This window comes from Mauremys mutica, chromosome 3 (assembly GCF_020497125.1).
Source record: "Mauremys mutica isolate MM-2020 ecotype Southern chromosome 3, ASM2049712v1, whole genome shotgun sequence".
Lineage (NCBI taxonomy): Eukaryota > Metazoa > Chordata > Testudines > Geoemydidae > Mauremys > Mauremys mutica.
In genome coordinates this window covers 190,217,235-190,235,112 of record NC_059074.1, presented here as the reverse complement: position 1 = coordinate 190,235,112, position 17,878 = coordinate 190,217,235, and the positions used below count along the sequence as shown (strand labels likewise).

Below are 17,878 nucleotides of genomic sequence, written 5' to 3'. Positions count from 1 at the left end.
CACCATATCGATGGAGTCGCGGTGGGGCCGGTACACTGACGCGAGCCAACTTTGAAATGGGCGAAGGTGCAACCTCGCGTACTGAGTGACGAACGTACACGACGCCATGTGGCCTAGAAGGCGGAGGCAGGAACGCACTGTTGTCCGTGGGAAAGCTTGTAGGTCTCGAACTAGAGAGACCAGAGACTGATGCCGAGGTTGGGGCAGGCAGGCCCTGGCCAAGTTGGAATCTAGGACCGCACCGATGAACTCCACTCTTTGCGAGGGGGTCAACATCGACTTCTCGGCATTTATCATGAGCCCTAGACGCTGAAACAGGGCTAGGACCGTGGCCATGTGGGACGCCACCAGTTGGCGGGATGGTCCTCGGACTAGCCAGTCGTCGAGATAGGGGTAGACATGTATCCGACGACGGCGGATGGCCGCAGCCACCACTGCCATACACTTGGTGAATACCCTCGGCGCTGTAGAGAGGCCGAAAGGCAGCACTGTGAATTGGTAGTGCGTATTGTTGACAACGAAGCGCAGGTATCGCCGATGAGGAGGGTAAATGGCGACATGAAAATACGCGTCCTTCATGTCAAGGGCGGCAAACCAGTCTCCCAGATCCAGGGAGGGAATGATAGTTCCCAGGGTTACCACGCGAAACTTGAGCTTGACAAGGTATATGTTGAGCTCTCGGAGGTCGAGTATGGGTCGTAGGCCTCCCTTCGCCTTGGGGATTAAGAAATATCGGGAGTAAAATCCCCTGCCTCGCATATCGCTCGGCACCTCCTCTATAGCACCCAATCTCAGCAGAGACTCGACCTCTTGTAGGAGGACTTGCTCGTGAGAGGGGTCCCTGAAGAGGGACGGGGTGGGTGGGTGGGAGCGAAACAAACTGGAGATGGTAACCAGACTCTACCGTGCGTAGCACCCAGTTGTCCGATGTAATCTGGGACCACGCCGGGAGGAAGTGGGAAAGACGATTGAAAAATAATGGGGAAGGATCCGGGGAAGAGACTGCTGGGCCGTCCTCGTGCCGTCCCGTCAAAACGCCTGCTTCGGCCCTTGGGGGGCCTTGGAAGGCGCCTGGGACTGGGTACGCCGATTGCCCGATGGCCTACGGCGGTTTAGTCTGCCCCGGCGTGTATTGTCCGGCCGAGACCTGGACTGATTGAACGGCCGAAAGGGCTGTTGCCTGAAAGGCCTCCGTTGAGTCGCAGGCGTATGCATGCCTAGCGTACGGATGGCAATGCGCCCATCCTTAAGGGTCTGTATCCTGGAGTCCGTTTTCTCCGAGAATAAGCCCTTAGTATGGAAGGGCAAGTCTTGCAGAGTATACTGAACCTCTGGCGGCAAGGTGGATGATTGCAGCCAGGAGATCCGTCTCATTGTCACTCCCGATGCCAAGGTCCTGGCTCCGGAGTCTGCAGAGTCCAGTGAACCCTGAATGGAGGACCTGGTAGCTTTCTTGCCCTCTTCCAGCAAAGCTGAGAACTCCTGCCTGGAGGATGTTGGAACCAACTCTGTAAATTTAGAGAGGGCTACGAAGTTATCGTAAGCATAGCGGGCCAGGAGAACCAACTGATTTGCTATGCGTAATTGGAGGCCGCCAGCCGAATATATTTTTCGGCCCAAGAGGTCCATCCTGCGCGCGTCCTTAGACTTAGGAGCCGGCGCAGGTTGCCCATTTCGCTCCCTGTCATTCACGGACTGTACCACTAGGGAGTCCGGGGTCGGGTGGGTGTACAGGTACTCGTACCCAGTCGGGGGTACCGAGTACTTCCTCTCGACTCCACGGGCAGTGGGAGGGATGGACGCCGGGGACTGCCAAAGTGTGGTGGCATTTTTCTGGATCGTCCGAACAAACGGTAGGGCCACTCGCATGGGGGCCTCCGTTCCGACCACATTAGTGATCGGGTCCTCGTCCTCGACGACCTCCGCTACCGGAAGGTTAACTGCTTGTGCCACCCGACGAAGGAGGCCCTGATGGGCACGTAAGTCAATCGGCGGGGGATCGGATGACGAGGATCCCGCCACCGCCTCGTCGGGCGAGGAAGACGAGGAGTGGGCCTGACCGATAGGCAGAGGCTGAGGCTCGTCCATGGGGTGTGAGGTCGCCGCCTCTACGGGATGTTCCGTCTGCACAGGTGGCGGCGGAACCTCAGCCGGAGGCGATGGAGGGGGCCTGCTGACGGTGGCTTCCGGCACCCCATGGTCAGAAGGCCCCTGTCGCGGGAGGAAGGGGGCGCCTTGAGCCTCGTGACCCGCCCAGGGGGTCCAGAAACCCCATTGCTGGGGACCCAGGTCTTGTCCTTGTGGGTCCGCGCGGTAATCTGCACCGCTGCCGTCGTGTGAAGCGACCGACGGTTGGCGGGAAGGCCACGGGGGGGCAGAGGCGCTCAGAGACTGCGCCGTCGATGCCACCAGTCTGTCCGTGGACGGTGCCGTGTACCGGTGCCGATCGTCTCGGTGCCGGGAGCGGGAGCGGGACCTCCGACCGCGAGAGTAGCGGGAGGTCGACCGCGATCTCGATCGTCGTCGACGGGAGCGGCTTCGAGAATGGCGTCGGGAGCGGTGCCGGGATCCGGATCTCCCTCGGTGCCGACGGTCCGGAGAGCGGGACCGGGACCTGGAACGCCTCCGGGAGTACGACCGGTACCGCGATGAGGAGCGGTACCGGGACCGCGACCGGCGCCGAGAAGGAGAGCGGTACCGTGATGGAGACCGGTGCCGTGACCTTGAACGGCAGGAAGGTGACCGTCTCCGGGATCGGGACCGGGAGCGGGTCCTGGATTGCCTCCTATCCCGTTTGTCAGGGGTGGCCGGTCGTACCATGGCCGGTTTACCCGCTGACGGAACAGCCCGCACCGAGAACGTCTCGGGCGTGGACGGGAGAGGCAGCTCAACCACGGCTTGCACCGGGGAGCGCGGGGGTACCGGACTTGACGGCCCAGCCGGTGCCGGAGTCGACGGTACCGCGAACGGTCCGTGCGCTGTCACGGACGGTGCCGAAGGCGCCGCTGCTGGCCGCTGGACCGATGGTCTCGCCGTAGCAGAGTCTACAGCCTTGGGCTTAGGCTTCCGTTTCCCAGCTGGTGAATGGGAACGGTGCCGGGGCTTCGGTGCCGGCTGCTTCTTAACAGTCTCGGTACCGGACCGGCCGGGGACCGCTGGAGCACTCCGCACCGAGGACGACGCCGGAGCCGGAGGAGTCAGCACCGCAGGGGTAAGCGCCGACTCCATAAGGAGCTGCCGCAACCTAATGTCCCGCTCCTTTTTAGTTCGCGGCTTGAATGACCTGCAAATGAGGCACTTGTCTGGTCGATGTCCCTCGCCGAGACAACGAAGGCAGGCGTCGTGGGGGTCCCCAACGGGCATATGCTGCTGGCAAGCCGCACAGGGCTTGAATCCCGGTGTCTTGGGCATACGCCCGCACCGGACGGGAAAAGAGGGGATAAGCCCCCCTAATTCCCCCTAATCTAACTACTAACTAATCAACTAACTGAGTTTAACAACTAACTATATACACTAAATACAAACTAGAACCAAGGTGAGCTAGGTAAGTGGAGGACGACAAGCACTCCACAGTTCCAACTGCCGTCACGGGCGGGAAGAAGGAACTGAGGAGCGGACGGGCCGGCTGGGGTATATAACTAGCGCTATAGCGGCGCCACTCCAGGGGGCGCCCAGCCGGCCCGCCGGTGTTGCTAGGCTAAAAATGTTCCGAAGAGCCGTGCACGCGCGGCGCGCACACCTACATGGAATGCATAGGAGCAATCACTCGAAAAAGAACTCTGAACTACTGCCATCCTGAAGGGTCTTCAATTCTGACTACTACCTTGAATCATCTTCAGAAAGTGCCACCTCCACCGTGTTCATGATCCAGAACTAGAGGCCATTTTTGTAGATTTAACATTATATACAGCATTGCACCCACCACATTTAGCTTTACCAGTGAACTTCAATATTTAGCATGAATTGCTAATAAATGACGACAGTTGTGACAGTAAGAAGTTGCAGTACATTAAATTCTAAGTTCCTTCCTTAACTTGGCTGCACAGTGTCTGTCTTTACTATTAAACAATTGGAAAAAGAAAAATCAAATAGATACCTCACTGGTCTGTCCATTTACATGATGAACTATAAATAAGACAAGCTCTTTATATGAATTAAGCTAGTACCTTATAGCTCTTATATAAATTAAGTACTAGCTTATGGAAGTGAAAACTCAAGGTAAAACTGCATATCTACACAAAAAATATCATTAAGCAATCCTTTCTTCTCATTATATGCACATATCTCCAATTAAAGTGAATGGGCCTTAAATATGCTGACTGATGAAGAACTGCACTCCAGAGAGAAGAAGTGGCACTTAGTATAAAACAGTGGTTCTCAACCAGAGCTATGTGTACCCCAGGGGTATGCAGAGGTTTTCCAGGGGGTACATCAACTCATCTAGATATTTGCCTAGTTTTACAACAGACTACAGAAAAAGGACTAGCAAAGTCATTATAAACGAAAATTTCATATGATGACTTGTTTATACTGCTCTGTATGCCATATTACTGAAATGTAAGTACAATATTTATAGTCCATTGGATTTATTTTATTATATGGTAAAAGTAAGCAAGCAATTTTTCAATAATAGTGTGCTGTGACACTTTTCTGTTTTTATGTCTGATTTTGTAAGCAAGTAGTTTTTAAGTGAGGTGAAACTTGGGGGTACACAAGACAAATCAAACTCGTGAAAGGGACACAGTAGTCTGGAAAGGTTGAGAGCCACTGGTGTAAAACACTGAAAATGTGGAGACTTTATGTTTTCTTTAAGATAGTCAGATGCTGCCATTAGCTCACACAATGAAGACAGCTATTATTTAGATTAATAACTATTCATTTGGAGGTAGATGCTGGCTCCCCTAATCACATTCAGTAGTACTTTACTCTGCAAGCAGCCCCACTGAAATCAGTGAGACTGTGCAATTATTAAATTACTACTTTTCATGAGCAAGGTGGCAGAATCTGATCCTAAGATTGTAAAACTCTTTGGGACATGAACTATTTTCCCTCTCTGTTTTATACAGCTATAAGTACACTGTCAAAGCTTAGCAAATAAGCTACTAAGGTTTATGTCAACCATTTGGTGGTAAACTGTGTAACTATGGCATGGAATTTCTCATCTCTTGTTATACTCACTAAGGAATCCATCTTCAGAAACTCAGAAGAAATAAGAATTGAAATGACATTTCCTGGTTCTAAAAGAGAAACAGCAGAACAAGGTGAAACGGTTAATATTAATTTATTCCTTTGATAAATTGAGAATATCGTAAAAGACTCAATGCCTCTTTAAAGGAGGGTATTGTTTTACTAAACAAGTTCTTATCATTCCACTTTCCAACATGTGTCATACCTCTGATCGTTGGAAACAGAATTTCTCCCATCTATACAGGCAACCCCAAACAAAGTTACGACATGATCCCAGCAATAATCATTTTCTTAGTATAGACAGGTCCTTAGTTCCTGTCCATACGTCAACTCAAACAGTTAACCAGAGCATTTTAACTGATCAAACACTGTTCCAGCTAAGCCATTTTTTTAACAGTTTGGTTGGTCAGCACATATGCTAAAGCTAGTTAATGTTATTTTGCTGGAGCAGGGCCTGATCTAGTGACCATTCAGTGCTCCCAAATAGGAGTTTTTCCAATTGATATCAAGAGGATTTAGATCTGGACTCGACTGATTTAAATCTGCAAGCAGGAAACCTTACTTTAAATCTATTTTAATCATGTTTTATACTTACACTTTTAGGTTATTTTCCTAAAGATTGAATCTCATTGGTTGGTACACATTAAAACATGATAATTTGCAACTAAATATATCCTATACACTAAATCTGCTATTTATTTTTGCTAACCAGGATATCATAGATATCATGTATCTATGCACATTTATTTAAAAAGCAAAAATATAGTTTAACCTTTTACTGGATGACTTATTTTTAACTTGTCAAGCTTTATTTGGATGGAAATTCAAATCAATCAGAAATGCATAAAACAATCATTTAAATGTTTTTATTAAATACCACTACCTTCAATGTGCTGGATACATAAGAAAATAGTTCATCAAAACATGTTTTGGATTCAAAACTTTATTAAACAAAGGAAGTAATATCTGTAGTTAGTGAACGGAAGTGACTGTCTGATCACTGTCGTTCAAGGTTTTAGAAGTAGAAGAGCTTATCCTCACACCTAGTTTTTATTCAGATTCAAAAGAGGAAAACAAGCTTTCCTGCTTCAGCAACAAACATTCTGTTTAATATTTTTTGTATTTAATTTAAATGATTGTAATAGATATTGTAATAAGTTTAGGCCTTAACATAGGCTGTCAATTTCAAATTTAATTTTAAAATAGTTTAAAAATAAAAAAAAAGCATTTTTACATTTAAATAAATTTCTGATTTTTTTTTTAAATGTATTTTATTCTATCCTTGGATAGACTTATCTAACCCATTTAAGCTACTAAAGACTGTCTCATTTACTTTAATAGAAGTAGAATCTGATTCAAAATTAAGTACAAGGGTAAAATTTTGAAAGGATTTAAGCAACTTGGGGCCTCACAATGAGAATCAATGGGATTCTGGCTCCTGTCAATGCCAGGCTCTTAAGTCACTTAAATGCTTTTCAAAGTTTTGCCCCACGACTACCAAGACGATGATAGAATTGCTCCTTTATACTGCATTTACAATGAAGTTTTTAGGAAAGTCTCCAAATGTTGCTGTATCAACAGTGGGAATGCTACTGTAGATTGGCCACTTGTGCTTATAACAGTGATATAATCCTGTTCAGAGTGGGTCTAGATTACCTTGGTAAAGATACCAGTTGTCAATATAGACTAGTGCTTTCACCACTGTAACCACCAGAGGAATATATTCCCCTAAAATTATCAGTAGCAGCAAGACCAGGGACTTTCTATAATGGCCAGGGAAACTGTTTTAGCACATTTCCAACAAACCAGTGTTTCTGGCCCCAGCAGACTAGGTCTAGGAGGTTGGAGTTGAATTAATATCCCTCCTTATCATCTTCCAGACAATTTTGCACATATGCTTTTAATCTGAAACACAGATCAGATAAAGCAGATAATGAATCTGCAGCAAATGAACAACAGAATATTTTTTTACCTAAAGTGGGTATTTCATACACTTCATATTCCTTAGTGTTCCTTTTAACGTATCTTATCAACCAGTCAAAGATGTGAACGTCACAGTGAACTGAAATGTCCACTTCTTCCCAGCGCTGGGCATCCACAGACAGATATTCAGCAAAGTACTTCATTTCAGAAATCAAAAGATCTCGAGGACAAACAAAATCTTCCTTCAAATTTTTTGCTTCGTCACACACGTGGATCACCATATTTGGCCTTGATTTAAACACAAAACAACAACAGAAAAAGGAAAGTTATTACAACTTAGGACCAGAAACCAATAAAAAAAAGTCAGTGTTGATTCACAGAGATTTTACCCCCACACTACATGATTCGTCAGAACCTAGGTTTTTGTAAAATTTTATCTTGCAAGATAAACAAAACTTCACATTTAACTGCAGTGAGAAAGCTTCTATCTTCCCTTTCACCCCTGCATGTTATTCAACGGCAAGCTATGTGCCCTGGGATGCATGATCAAAATCTTATTCACAGGAAAAAGTGTAGATGCTAAGCCACACATTAGAACATTCACTGAGCTATATCATTGTTCACAGTTGAGTTACTGTGCAGGGAGTTGGTGCACTGTAGATTCACATCCTGGCTTGCAGTTTAGAAAAGACCTAAGAGTGGGAGTGAGGATTTCTGGGTGCTATTCCCAGGTTTGTCTCTGGCTCACTGTGTGATCTTGGCAAATTACTTATGTTCTCTGTTCTCCTTCATTTTATAAAAGTATAGATCTATTTGCCTAGCTCACCAGGGTGCTGACATGGTTAATTAGTATGTGTAATTTTATAGAATCTTCCATCTGAAGAACTTAAAATACCTTAGAGTGTACCAATATTATCTACTTCTTAACAGGAGGTTCAAGTTCAGAATACATCAATAAAATATCAGCTTCCCTGGAGACAGCAGTACAAGTCATAGGTCTAAAATAAGTGCCCTTGACAAGTAGGTCTACAAGCTTTTGGAAATTAATATGCATTGGTACAATACATAATTTAAATAATCTAGCAAAAAAAAATTATATATATATATAAGGTATTCTAACTCATCACTGCAGGGTTTTTAAAAAAGACCTACAGGTAAAAAACAACACATTTAGATAATTTAATTATTTTAGGCTAGTGACCCTTTCTCACAATAATGAGCAGTATTCACATGGGAGTAAGTGCTCACTGTGACACAGAGGCTCCTAGGCAAAAGGCTTCCTGTTCTTTGCAAACAACTCTCACCTCAGACCTGACAAAACTCAGTACACCAAACATGTCTTATAGGATATTTATCCATGAAGAGGAACATGTAACTTGTCAAGATTCATAATCATTGCAAGATGGGTAATATTTAAGAAATAACTTATTTATATCTAAAGTGTGCTTTATGGACTTGGAGTAAAAATTAGTCACCTGAGAATAATGTATCTTGGCGATGACCCATTCAGGCAGAAGGGAGTTGCACGTGCACGCCCCTCTCTCTCTCTCTCACACACACACACACACACACGTTCAAACTCACCTCCCAATAAATACTTGTTGTTGTTGTTACTTCTTGGTACTTCCTGCAATGCACACATATTCTCTGTAATTGTATTCTTTCAAAGTGATGTTATTTTATTTTTTTGACTGGTCTATGCATTTCATAATTTTATTTCTCTTATACTTAAATTTAAGTATTTGAGTAGTGAGTTCTAAAATGCCTAACCTGTCCTGGCTGGATCAATATTGGTGCACAGAAAATTCATTCTGCACATGGATGGAAAAAATTAGAGGGAACATTGTCACCTCACCCTGTTTAGCCAGGGTCACTTGTTTAGCCTTGCTAAATCTCAAGACTTTCAATGGAAAGTCATCAGAGACAACTGCAAACAATTGAAACATTGTAAAATAGGAACATTACAACAAGATGGATTCACCCTATCTATGAACAGAAACAAAAAATTGTTTCAGTACAATACAGATGAGGGAAATGTTCTCTGGTTACATCTTGAGGAACAAGGTTTCTCATGAAAAACTGAATCCTGAATCCTGTGAAGCCAGCCAGCTCTGCAACAGACTGAACGTTGTGGGGAAAACCTACTTCATTAGCTAGGAAAGGTAACTATTATTAAGCGTAGATTCACATTTTATGATTTTGTTTTGTATTGTAACTAGGGCTGTCAAGTGATTAAAAAAATTAATTGTGATAAAAAGAGATATACCTATGTTATAGAACTGGAAGGGACCCAGAAAGGTCATTGAGTCCAGCCCCCTGCCTTTACTAGCAGGACCAAGTACTGATTTTGCCCCAGATCCCTAAATGGCCCCCTCAAGGATTGAACTCACAATCCTGGGTTTATCAGGCCAATGCTCAAACCACTGAGCTATCCTTTCCCCCTTAATTGCACTGTTAAACATTAATAGAATACCATTTAAATATTTTTGGATATTTTCTACATTTTCAAGTATATTGATTTCAATTACAACACAGAATACGTGTACAGTGCTCACTTGACATTTATTTTTGATTAAAAGTATTTGCACTATAAAAAATATTTTTCAATTCACCTAATACAAGTACTGTGGTGCAACCACTTTATCATGAAAGTTGAACTTACAAATGTAGAATTATTTTTTTAATGCAGTGTGTTTTGTACAATGTAAAATTTTAGATGCTACAAGTCCACTCAGTCCTACTTCTTGTTCAGCCAATCGCTCAGACAAACAAGTTTGTTTATATTTGCAGGAGATAATGCTGCCCGCTTCTTGTTTACAATGTCACCTGAAAGTGAGAACAGGCACTGTTGTAGCCAGCACTGCAAGCTATTTTATGGTCCAGATGCACTAAAAATTCATATGTCCCTTCGTGCTTTAACCACCATTCCAGGGGACATGGGTCCATGCGGATGATGGGTTCTGCTTGAGAACAATCCAAAGCAGTACGGACCGATGCATGTTCATTATCATTATCTGAGAGAGATGCCACAAGCAGAAGGTTTTCTTTCTTTTTTGGTGGTTCGGGTTCTGTAGTTCCGCATCAGAGTGTTGCTCTTTTAAGACTTCTGTTTAGCATAGCTTGCAATGCTGGCTACAAAAGTGCCAAGCAAATGCCTGTTCTCATTTTCTGGTGACATTGTAAATAAGAAGATGGCAGCATTATCTCCTGTAAATGTAAAACTTGTTTGTCTCTTAGTGACTGGCTGAAAAAGAAGTAGGACTGAGTGGACTTGCAGGCTCTGAAGTTTTTTGTTTTGTTTTGTTTGTTTTTGAGTGCAGTTATGTAACAAAACAAAAATCTACATTTGTAAGTTGCACTTTCACGATAAAGAGACTGCACTACAGTACTTGTAGGAGGTGAATTGAAAAATACTATTTCTTTTGTTTATCATATTTACAGTGCAAGTATTTATAATCGAAAACATACACTTTTATTTCAGTTACAACACAGAATATATATGAAAATGTAGAAAAACATGCAAAATATTTTATAAATTTCAATTGGTATTCTATTGTTTAACAGTGAGATTAAAACTGCGATTAATTTTTTTATCCACAATTATATTTTTGAATTTTTAATCAACAGCCCTAATTGTAACCATTTGTTTCCACTGTTCTCTCTTGTTTCTAGTTAAATCTTTACTCATTCTTAAAAAGCTACTTTTGTTTTATTATAAGTATTCACAAGTGCTTGTGGTTTACAGTAAATCTGATAAACTGGGACACACTGCTCCTTTAGGGACAGAAAAATTTCTGTGAGTAACAAGTGTTGGGCGGGAGTAGACAGTTTCAGGGCTGGATATCATTGGAATGATTCAAGGGGACTCGGGACTGGAGTGCACCTATGGCGAAACTACAAGACGAAGACAGGGCTGACATAGCCCAGAGGAGAATGCCTGAGTGGCTGAAAGGTTGGTGGGGTTGGGAGCTGTCTGACACCCAGCCAGGCACAGGAAAGACTCCTTCACTCTGAAGGCAGGTGTAACAAGGTGACTCTCAATCCCTAGTACCCTGAGAATTGTCACACTCACCACTGTGAATAATGGGTTCACAATCTGGTTCTTAATATTTATGTGGTAACAATTACATTTCTGAAGTCATTATAGAGCTGGGGTGGCCAAACTTACTGACCCTCTGAGCCACATACAACAATCTTTAGAAGTTTGAGAGCTGGGGTACACCAGCTGGGGCTTGGGGCTTCAGCCTCACAGGAGGTGCCTGCTGGGGTTTGGGGCTTCGGCTGTGCTCCTGATGAAGCCCCAAGCCCTGGCAGGCATGCCCCGCGGGACTGAAGCCACAAGACTTCCCTCCCTGCTGGGCAGAAGCCCCTACCCCACCATCCCGCTGTAAGGCAGAGGTCCCGAGATCCCCACCCCACTCTGGTAGGGAAAGAATGGGACGGGGGGGTGGAGGGGAGGGGTGCGGTTGGGAACACGAGCCGCAATTTAACTGCAATGTAACTTGCGAGCCACGGTTTGACCATCCCTCTTAAAGAGGGAAGATAAATTAGGAAGTTCACAGCTGCTTTCTCTGTGGCAGTGCATTAAATTTTCATAGGGAAAACTGCCTTCAAACATCAATTTGGGATAATAGAATTATTGAAAGTCTATGAAATCTGAGTTTTCTTCACTCTGTACTGACTGGCTTAGGAAGGTATAAATTTTAATACACAACTGTCAGTGTAGTATATGAAGAGAAAGTGATGGATTGTATAATTCTGAACTAGGATGGCAATGATATACAAAATTCAATGATTATCATTCATGAAAACTAGGTCAAACTCACTCTTTCAGAGAAACTAAGCTCAAGACATACAGGAATACCTGTATATACATATACGAAATTAGATGAAACCAAAAGGTTTCGGTATACTTTTGGGGTATTCTAAGTTATTTTCTATCTGCTGTAAGTCAACGTACTGAAAATCAAAACAGTTGCGATCTAGGAGTTAAACATTTATCAACATTTGCACTGTAAGAATTGAAATTTTGAGCACACGAATAGGTCCACTGAAGTCAAGTGATAAGTTGGATGGGCCTTAGTTTATAGTCACAAATACTGGTTACTGTGTTGTACATTTGAGTTCCACTGACAGTTTGAAATGAGGTAGTGAGATGAAAGGTAATATTCTGCAAGCCATTTTTCCAAGTTTGAGATACAGAGATCTGTGGTATATCATCCATCTTGCCATTAACAAAACAGAGAAAACCTGAAGTATAGGGTCTAATCCTTCTCCCACTGCACAATGGCAAACTTCATGAATTGGTTTGCATAAAATGTTGGGCCAAACAGAGGCTAGTTTATGTTACTCAACTGTCTCGGCAATTTGGATAACATCATAAATCACAAATACATATAAATCCTCTACACTGAGAATTTTCAGCAATTTTCCCACCATTGGTGTAGCACCACTGTAGCTCCAAAAAGTACTGACGTTGGTGGAAGTACTAGTGGAGCATAGGAGCAGGTGTGTTCACCACGCTGGTAGATGACACTATGGTAAAACAAGAACAACTGATTAGATTACATGATGGTGAAAACACCCATGACTGATTTCCACTAGCATTCCAACTGTTGCTAGCATGGATGGAGCTGCACAAATATTAACTGACAAATGGCGGGAAAGTTGCTGAAAATTCTGTGTAGACACAGCCAGAAAGATGCACATCTGTAAAGAGCAGATTTCAGTTTTACTGATATTAGCTTTACCAGATAGCAAACAATCATCATCCTACCCTTGACTTTCATCAGCATTTTCTCCGCCTTTATGTGCAGAATGTTTCTCAGCTTCTGAAGAACAATTTCTTGTGGAAGCAACACTGGACCTTCCTTCAACATAATAAAAAGCAGCATTAGAATTTGAGACTAAACTCAGGGTCTCATATACCATTTGTTAGTGTTGCAAGTGTGTTGCTCCCATTCTGAAGAGAAGTTGTCATGATTATAACTGTCACAGGCTTCTAGAACACCTGGTTTAAAGTGGCAATCTGGGTTAAGTTACAATGAAAAGGCAGACAGTCAAATCTTTTTAGACACAGGATTAGGTGTACAGCAGACAATGAAGTCAAGGGTAATTGACCTTTACCTTGGATAAGCTTTCCTCACTAATGTACAGCACGCAGTAGGGTGTGGATCCAAAGCCCACTGAAATCAATAAGAGTATTTCCACTGACTTCAGTGGCTTTGGATCATGTCTTGAGAGCCCCAGTATGCAGCCTTCCAGATGAATTTTCTTGTGGTGATGTAATGACCCATCAAATGTGAAAAAGCCTCTTAAACTTATTGTAGAACTGCGGCTTTGAATGTAGGGACGTCGCCATCTTAAATAGTTAATGGAAAAGCCAGCCCAAGAATGCTTTGGCTCTCTCATACTGTCTCCTCCTGGCTACACCAATACCGCTACATATATTGGCACTTTTTGACACAGATTAGCATGAGACACTATTATCTCACCTCCATCCTCTGGCTGGGTGAACAGAATGCTTTAAGCTGTTTTTTTCCCCTTAGTTCTTGAAGAGCTTCCTGTGGACTGTGATGGATAGCAGCTCCCCCCTTCCCCCCCCCCCCACAAGAGCTCTCCCCTATGCAGAGTCTCCTATCTGTCACCCCCATTGTTCAACATGAGAGGCTACTAGGGGAGACTGATTGTACTTGAACTGAAGTACAAAGAACAAGAGGCTGACACCAAGCTATACTTCTAATTCAGCATGGATACTGTAGATCCTCTGATGCCCCTGAGCAAAGCAGGCACTTGGTGAAAGGTATTAGCTGGGATAGAAGAGTGAAATCTAAGAAGTCATCAACACAATGTTCTACTGCTCCTATGTTTTCTTTAGAAATTTTCTACTTATCTTAAAGTCACAACTATTACCACCTCCAGCGGTAAGTTTTGACATTAACATACCTGTGGCTACAAAATGCCAAGAACGTATCTGAAAGATTTAGTATAAAATCAAGTACATCATTTTAGGCAGTTCAAAACTGCCTGTTATTGTAACTACCTTTTAAAAAGCCACAAACTATAAAACGTGTACTTGAAACACTAAATGGGTTGACTCAGTTGGAAATACCTTTATTTTAGTTTATGCAGCAGTATTTGTGGCAAATTTATTTGAAGATTACTAACTACTAATTCCAGAAAGAGGTTTACCAGAAAAAGAAAAAACAAACAATGGACATGACACTTTAATAAAAGTCACAGAATTTACCAGTTATGGAAATTGAATTCTGCCCAATGGAAGGCTCTTGAAACTCCCCCTGTGTATCCAGCAGAGAGGATTTGATGTACGTAGCTAGGGTTTCAACAGGACTCCCACCAGTAGCCATTAATGGATTGTACTGGTTGTCAACAGGTGAACTTCCACTGCTTTTCAGTTCATCAAACCTTTTTGCACACTGTCAAGAGATAAAAAGATAGGAATATGAAGCAGATAACTGAAACTATATCACTTTAAAGGCTGAGATTGTTTCCTGATAATAGTTTCTGCAAATTGATTGTTACATCATAGTTAAAAAAAATATTAAAGCAAATGTTAAAATTGTATCATATACAGGTTAAGGAAAGAGTGTCTGTACATCTGGGTGTAGTGCTTAGATTATCCAAAAGTAGAAGGCTTGGTTTAAAAGTCATAAAATACATATACCAACTCCTCCTAAATGGTCAACATTGGAGTTCTGAATTGAAACCAAACCAGCTAAGAACCTTCACACTTAATATTGATTAAACCACATGGTAACTCACTCTAAAATACCTAAGAAGTGTAGAATATCCATGCAATATGTAAGATTTACCACAGTTTCAAGACCCCACTAACATTCACACAAATTAAAGGATGGAGTTTGACTTAATCCTGCATTTCCCTCTCTTTACATCTTAAGCTTAATCTTAAAAGGGCAGTTAGATTTTTTTAAACCTAGCTCCTTTACCTATGATGTATAATACCTTAAATTACTCAAAGTAGAAATGTCTGTAAAATAAGAACATAAGAAATTAAGACCATACTGGGTCAGACCAATGGTCCAGCTAGCCCAGTATCCTGTCTTCTGACAGTGACTAGTGCCAGATGCTTCAGAGGAAATGAACACAAGAGGGCAATTTCGAGTGATCCATCCTCTGTTGTCCAGTCCCAGCTTCTGGCAGTTGGAGGTTTAGGACATCTGAAGCATGGGGTTCGGTTCCTGACCATCTTGGCTAATAACCACTTATGGACCCATCTTCCATTAATTTATTTAATTCTTTTTTGAACCCAGTTATACTTTTGGCCTTCACAACATCCCATGGTAACAAATTCCACAGATTGACTGCGCATTGTGTGAAGCACTTCCTTTTGTTTATTTTAAACCTGCTGCTTATTAATTTCATCAGGTGATCCTTAGCTCTTCTGATGTAAAGAGGTAAACAACACTTCCCTATTCATTTTCTCCACATCACTCATGATTTTATAGACTTCTATCATATCTCCCCTTAGTCATCCCTTTCTAAGATGAACTGCCCTAGTCTTTTTAATCTCTCCTCCTATGAAAGCTCATTCCATACCCCTAATCATTTTTGTTGCCCTTCTCTTTATCTCTTCTAATTCAAATATCTCTTTTTTAGAGATGGGGCTATCAGAGCTGCTTGCAGTATTCAAGATATGGGTGTACCATATAAGTGCCAGTATGATATTTTCTCTCATTATTTATCACTTTCCTAATGGCTCCTAACATGGTTAGCTTTTTTTGACTGATGTTGCTGAGTGGATGTTGTCAGAAAAAAACATCCATGACAACTCCAAGATCCCTTTATTGAGTGGTAATAGCAAATATGGACCTCATCATTTTGCTATATAATTGGGATTATTTTTTTCCTATATGCATTACTCTGCACTTACCATTGAATTTCATCTGCCATTTTGTTAACCAGTCACCTGGTTTAGAGAGATCACTTTGTAATTCTTCACAGTCACCTCTGGAATTAACGATCTTGAGTAATTTTGCCACCTCTGCAAATTTTGCCACCTGACTGTTCACCCCTTTTTCAAATCATTTATTAATATGTTCAACAGCACAGGTCCCAGGACAGACCCTTGGGAACCACTGTATTTATCTCTCTCCATTGTAAAAACTAACTATTTATTCCTACCCCTTTGTTTCAGGGAGGGGAGGATAGCTCAGTGGTTTGAGCATTGGCCTGCTAAACCCAGGGTTGTGAGTTCAATCCTTGAGGAGGCCACTTAGGGATTTGGGGCAAAAATTGGTCCTGCTAGTGAAGGCAGGGGGCTGGACTCAATGACCTTTCAAGGTCCCTTCCAGTTCTAGGAGATTGGTATATCTCCAATTATTATTATTATTCATATTTTTTTTAACTAATTACTGATCCAGGAGAGGACTTTCTCTCTCATCCCATGACTGCTTAGTTTGTTTAAAAGCTTCTGGTGTGAGATCTTGTCAAAGACTTTCTGAAAGTCCAACTACATTGTATTGACCAGATCACCCTATTCCACATGCTTGTTGATCCCCTCAGAGAATTCTAACAGAAGGGAAATTGTGTCTTACCATTTACAAAAGCAGCACTGACTCTTCCCCAACATAGTGAGTTTCTCTATGTGTCTGATAATTTTAAATTCCCATTTGCACAATTATTGTTCCTTTACTTTATGGACTTTGCTCAGATTGGAAAATTTCACGTTATTTCTATTTAGTTTCCCTTTCTTGTTTTCATTACTCCTGGGGGAATTCTGTGACAAAAAATTAAAAATTCTACAAAATTTTGCATATTTTGTCAAAATAACCCAATATAAACACGCCAGTTTCAATTATTTTGGTAATTTATTTCAAAATACCTGTCAGCAACTATGTCTGTAACAATACAGACAACAAAAAAGATTCAGGAAATGTTTTTGACAAATAGATTCCTTATTAGACATATTAATACAGAACTCTGAGTAATAATTCAGTTAAACTACAATACAGAAATGTATTTTTCGCACCCCTCATAAGCAGTACAAAGGCTTGGAGGAGTCAGGTGTAATGGAGGAGCTGAGGAAGAGGGAAGTAATTGCTGGGAAGGAGCATGGGTGTGCACATGGAGGGTTATTGGATGAAGGAGGGGAGAAGTATGGAACAGGTTTTTTAGGGGGCAGGGAGCGATTCTTAGGGAGTCTCCACCATGTAGACCCTGTCTGACCCTTAGCCTCTCAGTCTGGCATATCTGCCCCGTCCCCGTGTGTCCTTGCACCCACACTCAGCCACCCCTCTTCCTCCCATCCTCATGTGTCCCTGCAACCCTACTCAGCCACCCCCTCCCCCATGTGGCCCTGAACCCCCTCCCTCAATCCCCATGTATCCCTACATTCGCACTCCCATTCAGCCCCTGCCTCACTGTCTCCCACACTAGCCCTTCTGAAACCCAGTCTCTGACCCCCACAGTAGCCCCATGTGCCCAACACTGTCTGTCCACCCATGTCCTGTGCCTCCTGACTTGGCCCCATGAGCAGGGTGCTGTGAGGAAGGCTGCCTCTTCTCTTCTCTATCTGCAGCTGGGGCTGGCCTGGGAATGGCTGCTGTCTGTTCTGGCACTACAGTGGCCCCTGGTGGGCAAAAGGCATAACTGCAGCACCTTTCTGGCAGAATGTATTTTCTGCAGAAAAAAATTCTGCACAGCACATGAATTCTGTGCATGCACAGCATCTCAGAATTCTCCCAGGAGTACATTTTCATGCAGTAGTGAACAGGCTAATATTGAAATA

General features: G+C 43.0%; 1 protein-coding gene across 1 annotated transcript in view; it reads right to left on the bottom strand.

The window, feature by feature from the left end:
* The window catches only part of SANBR (SANT and BTB domain regulator of CSR), a 49,846-nt gene that overhangs the window by 24,433 nt on the left and 7,535 nt on the right, over window positions 1-17,878 (bottom strand). Inside the window, exons 4-7 of the mRNA XM_045012017.1 lie at window positions 14,360-14,546; window positions 12,887-12,980; window positions 7,160-7,398; window positions 5,179-5,237 (exon numbers count right to left, since the gene is read on the bottom strand). Of these exons, the coding sequence (XP_044867952.1) occupies window positions 5,179-5,237; window positions 7,160-7,398; window positions 12,887-12,980; window positions 14,360-14,546 (579 nt within the window). The remainder of the gene's footprint in view (window positions 1-5,178; window positions 5,238-7,159; window positions 7,399-12,886; window positions 12,981-14,359; window positions 14,547-17,878) is intronic.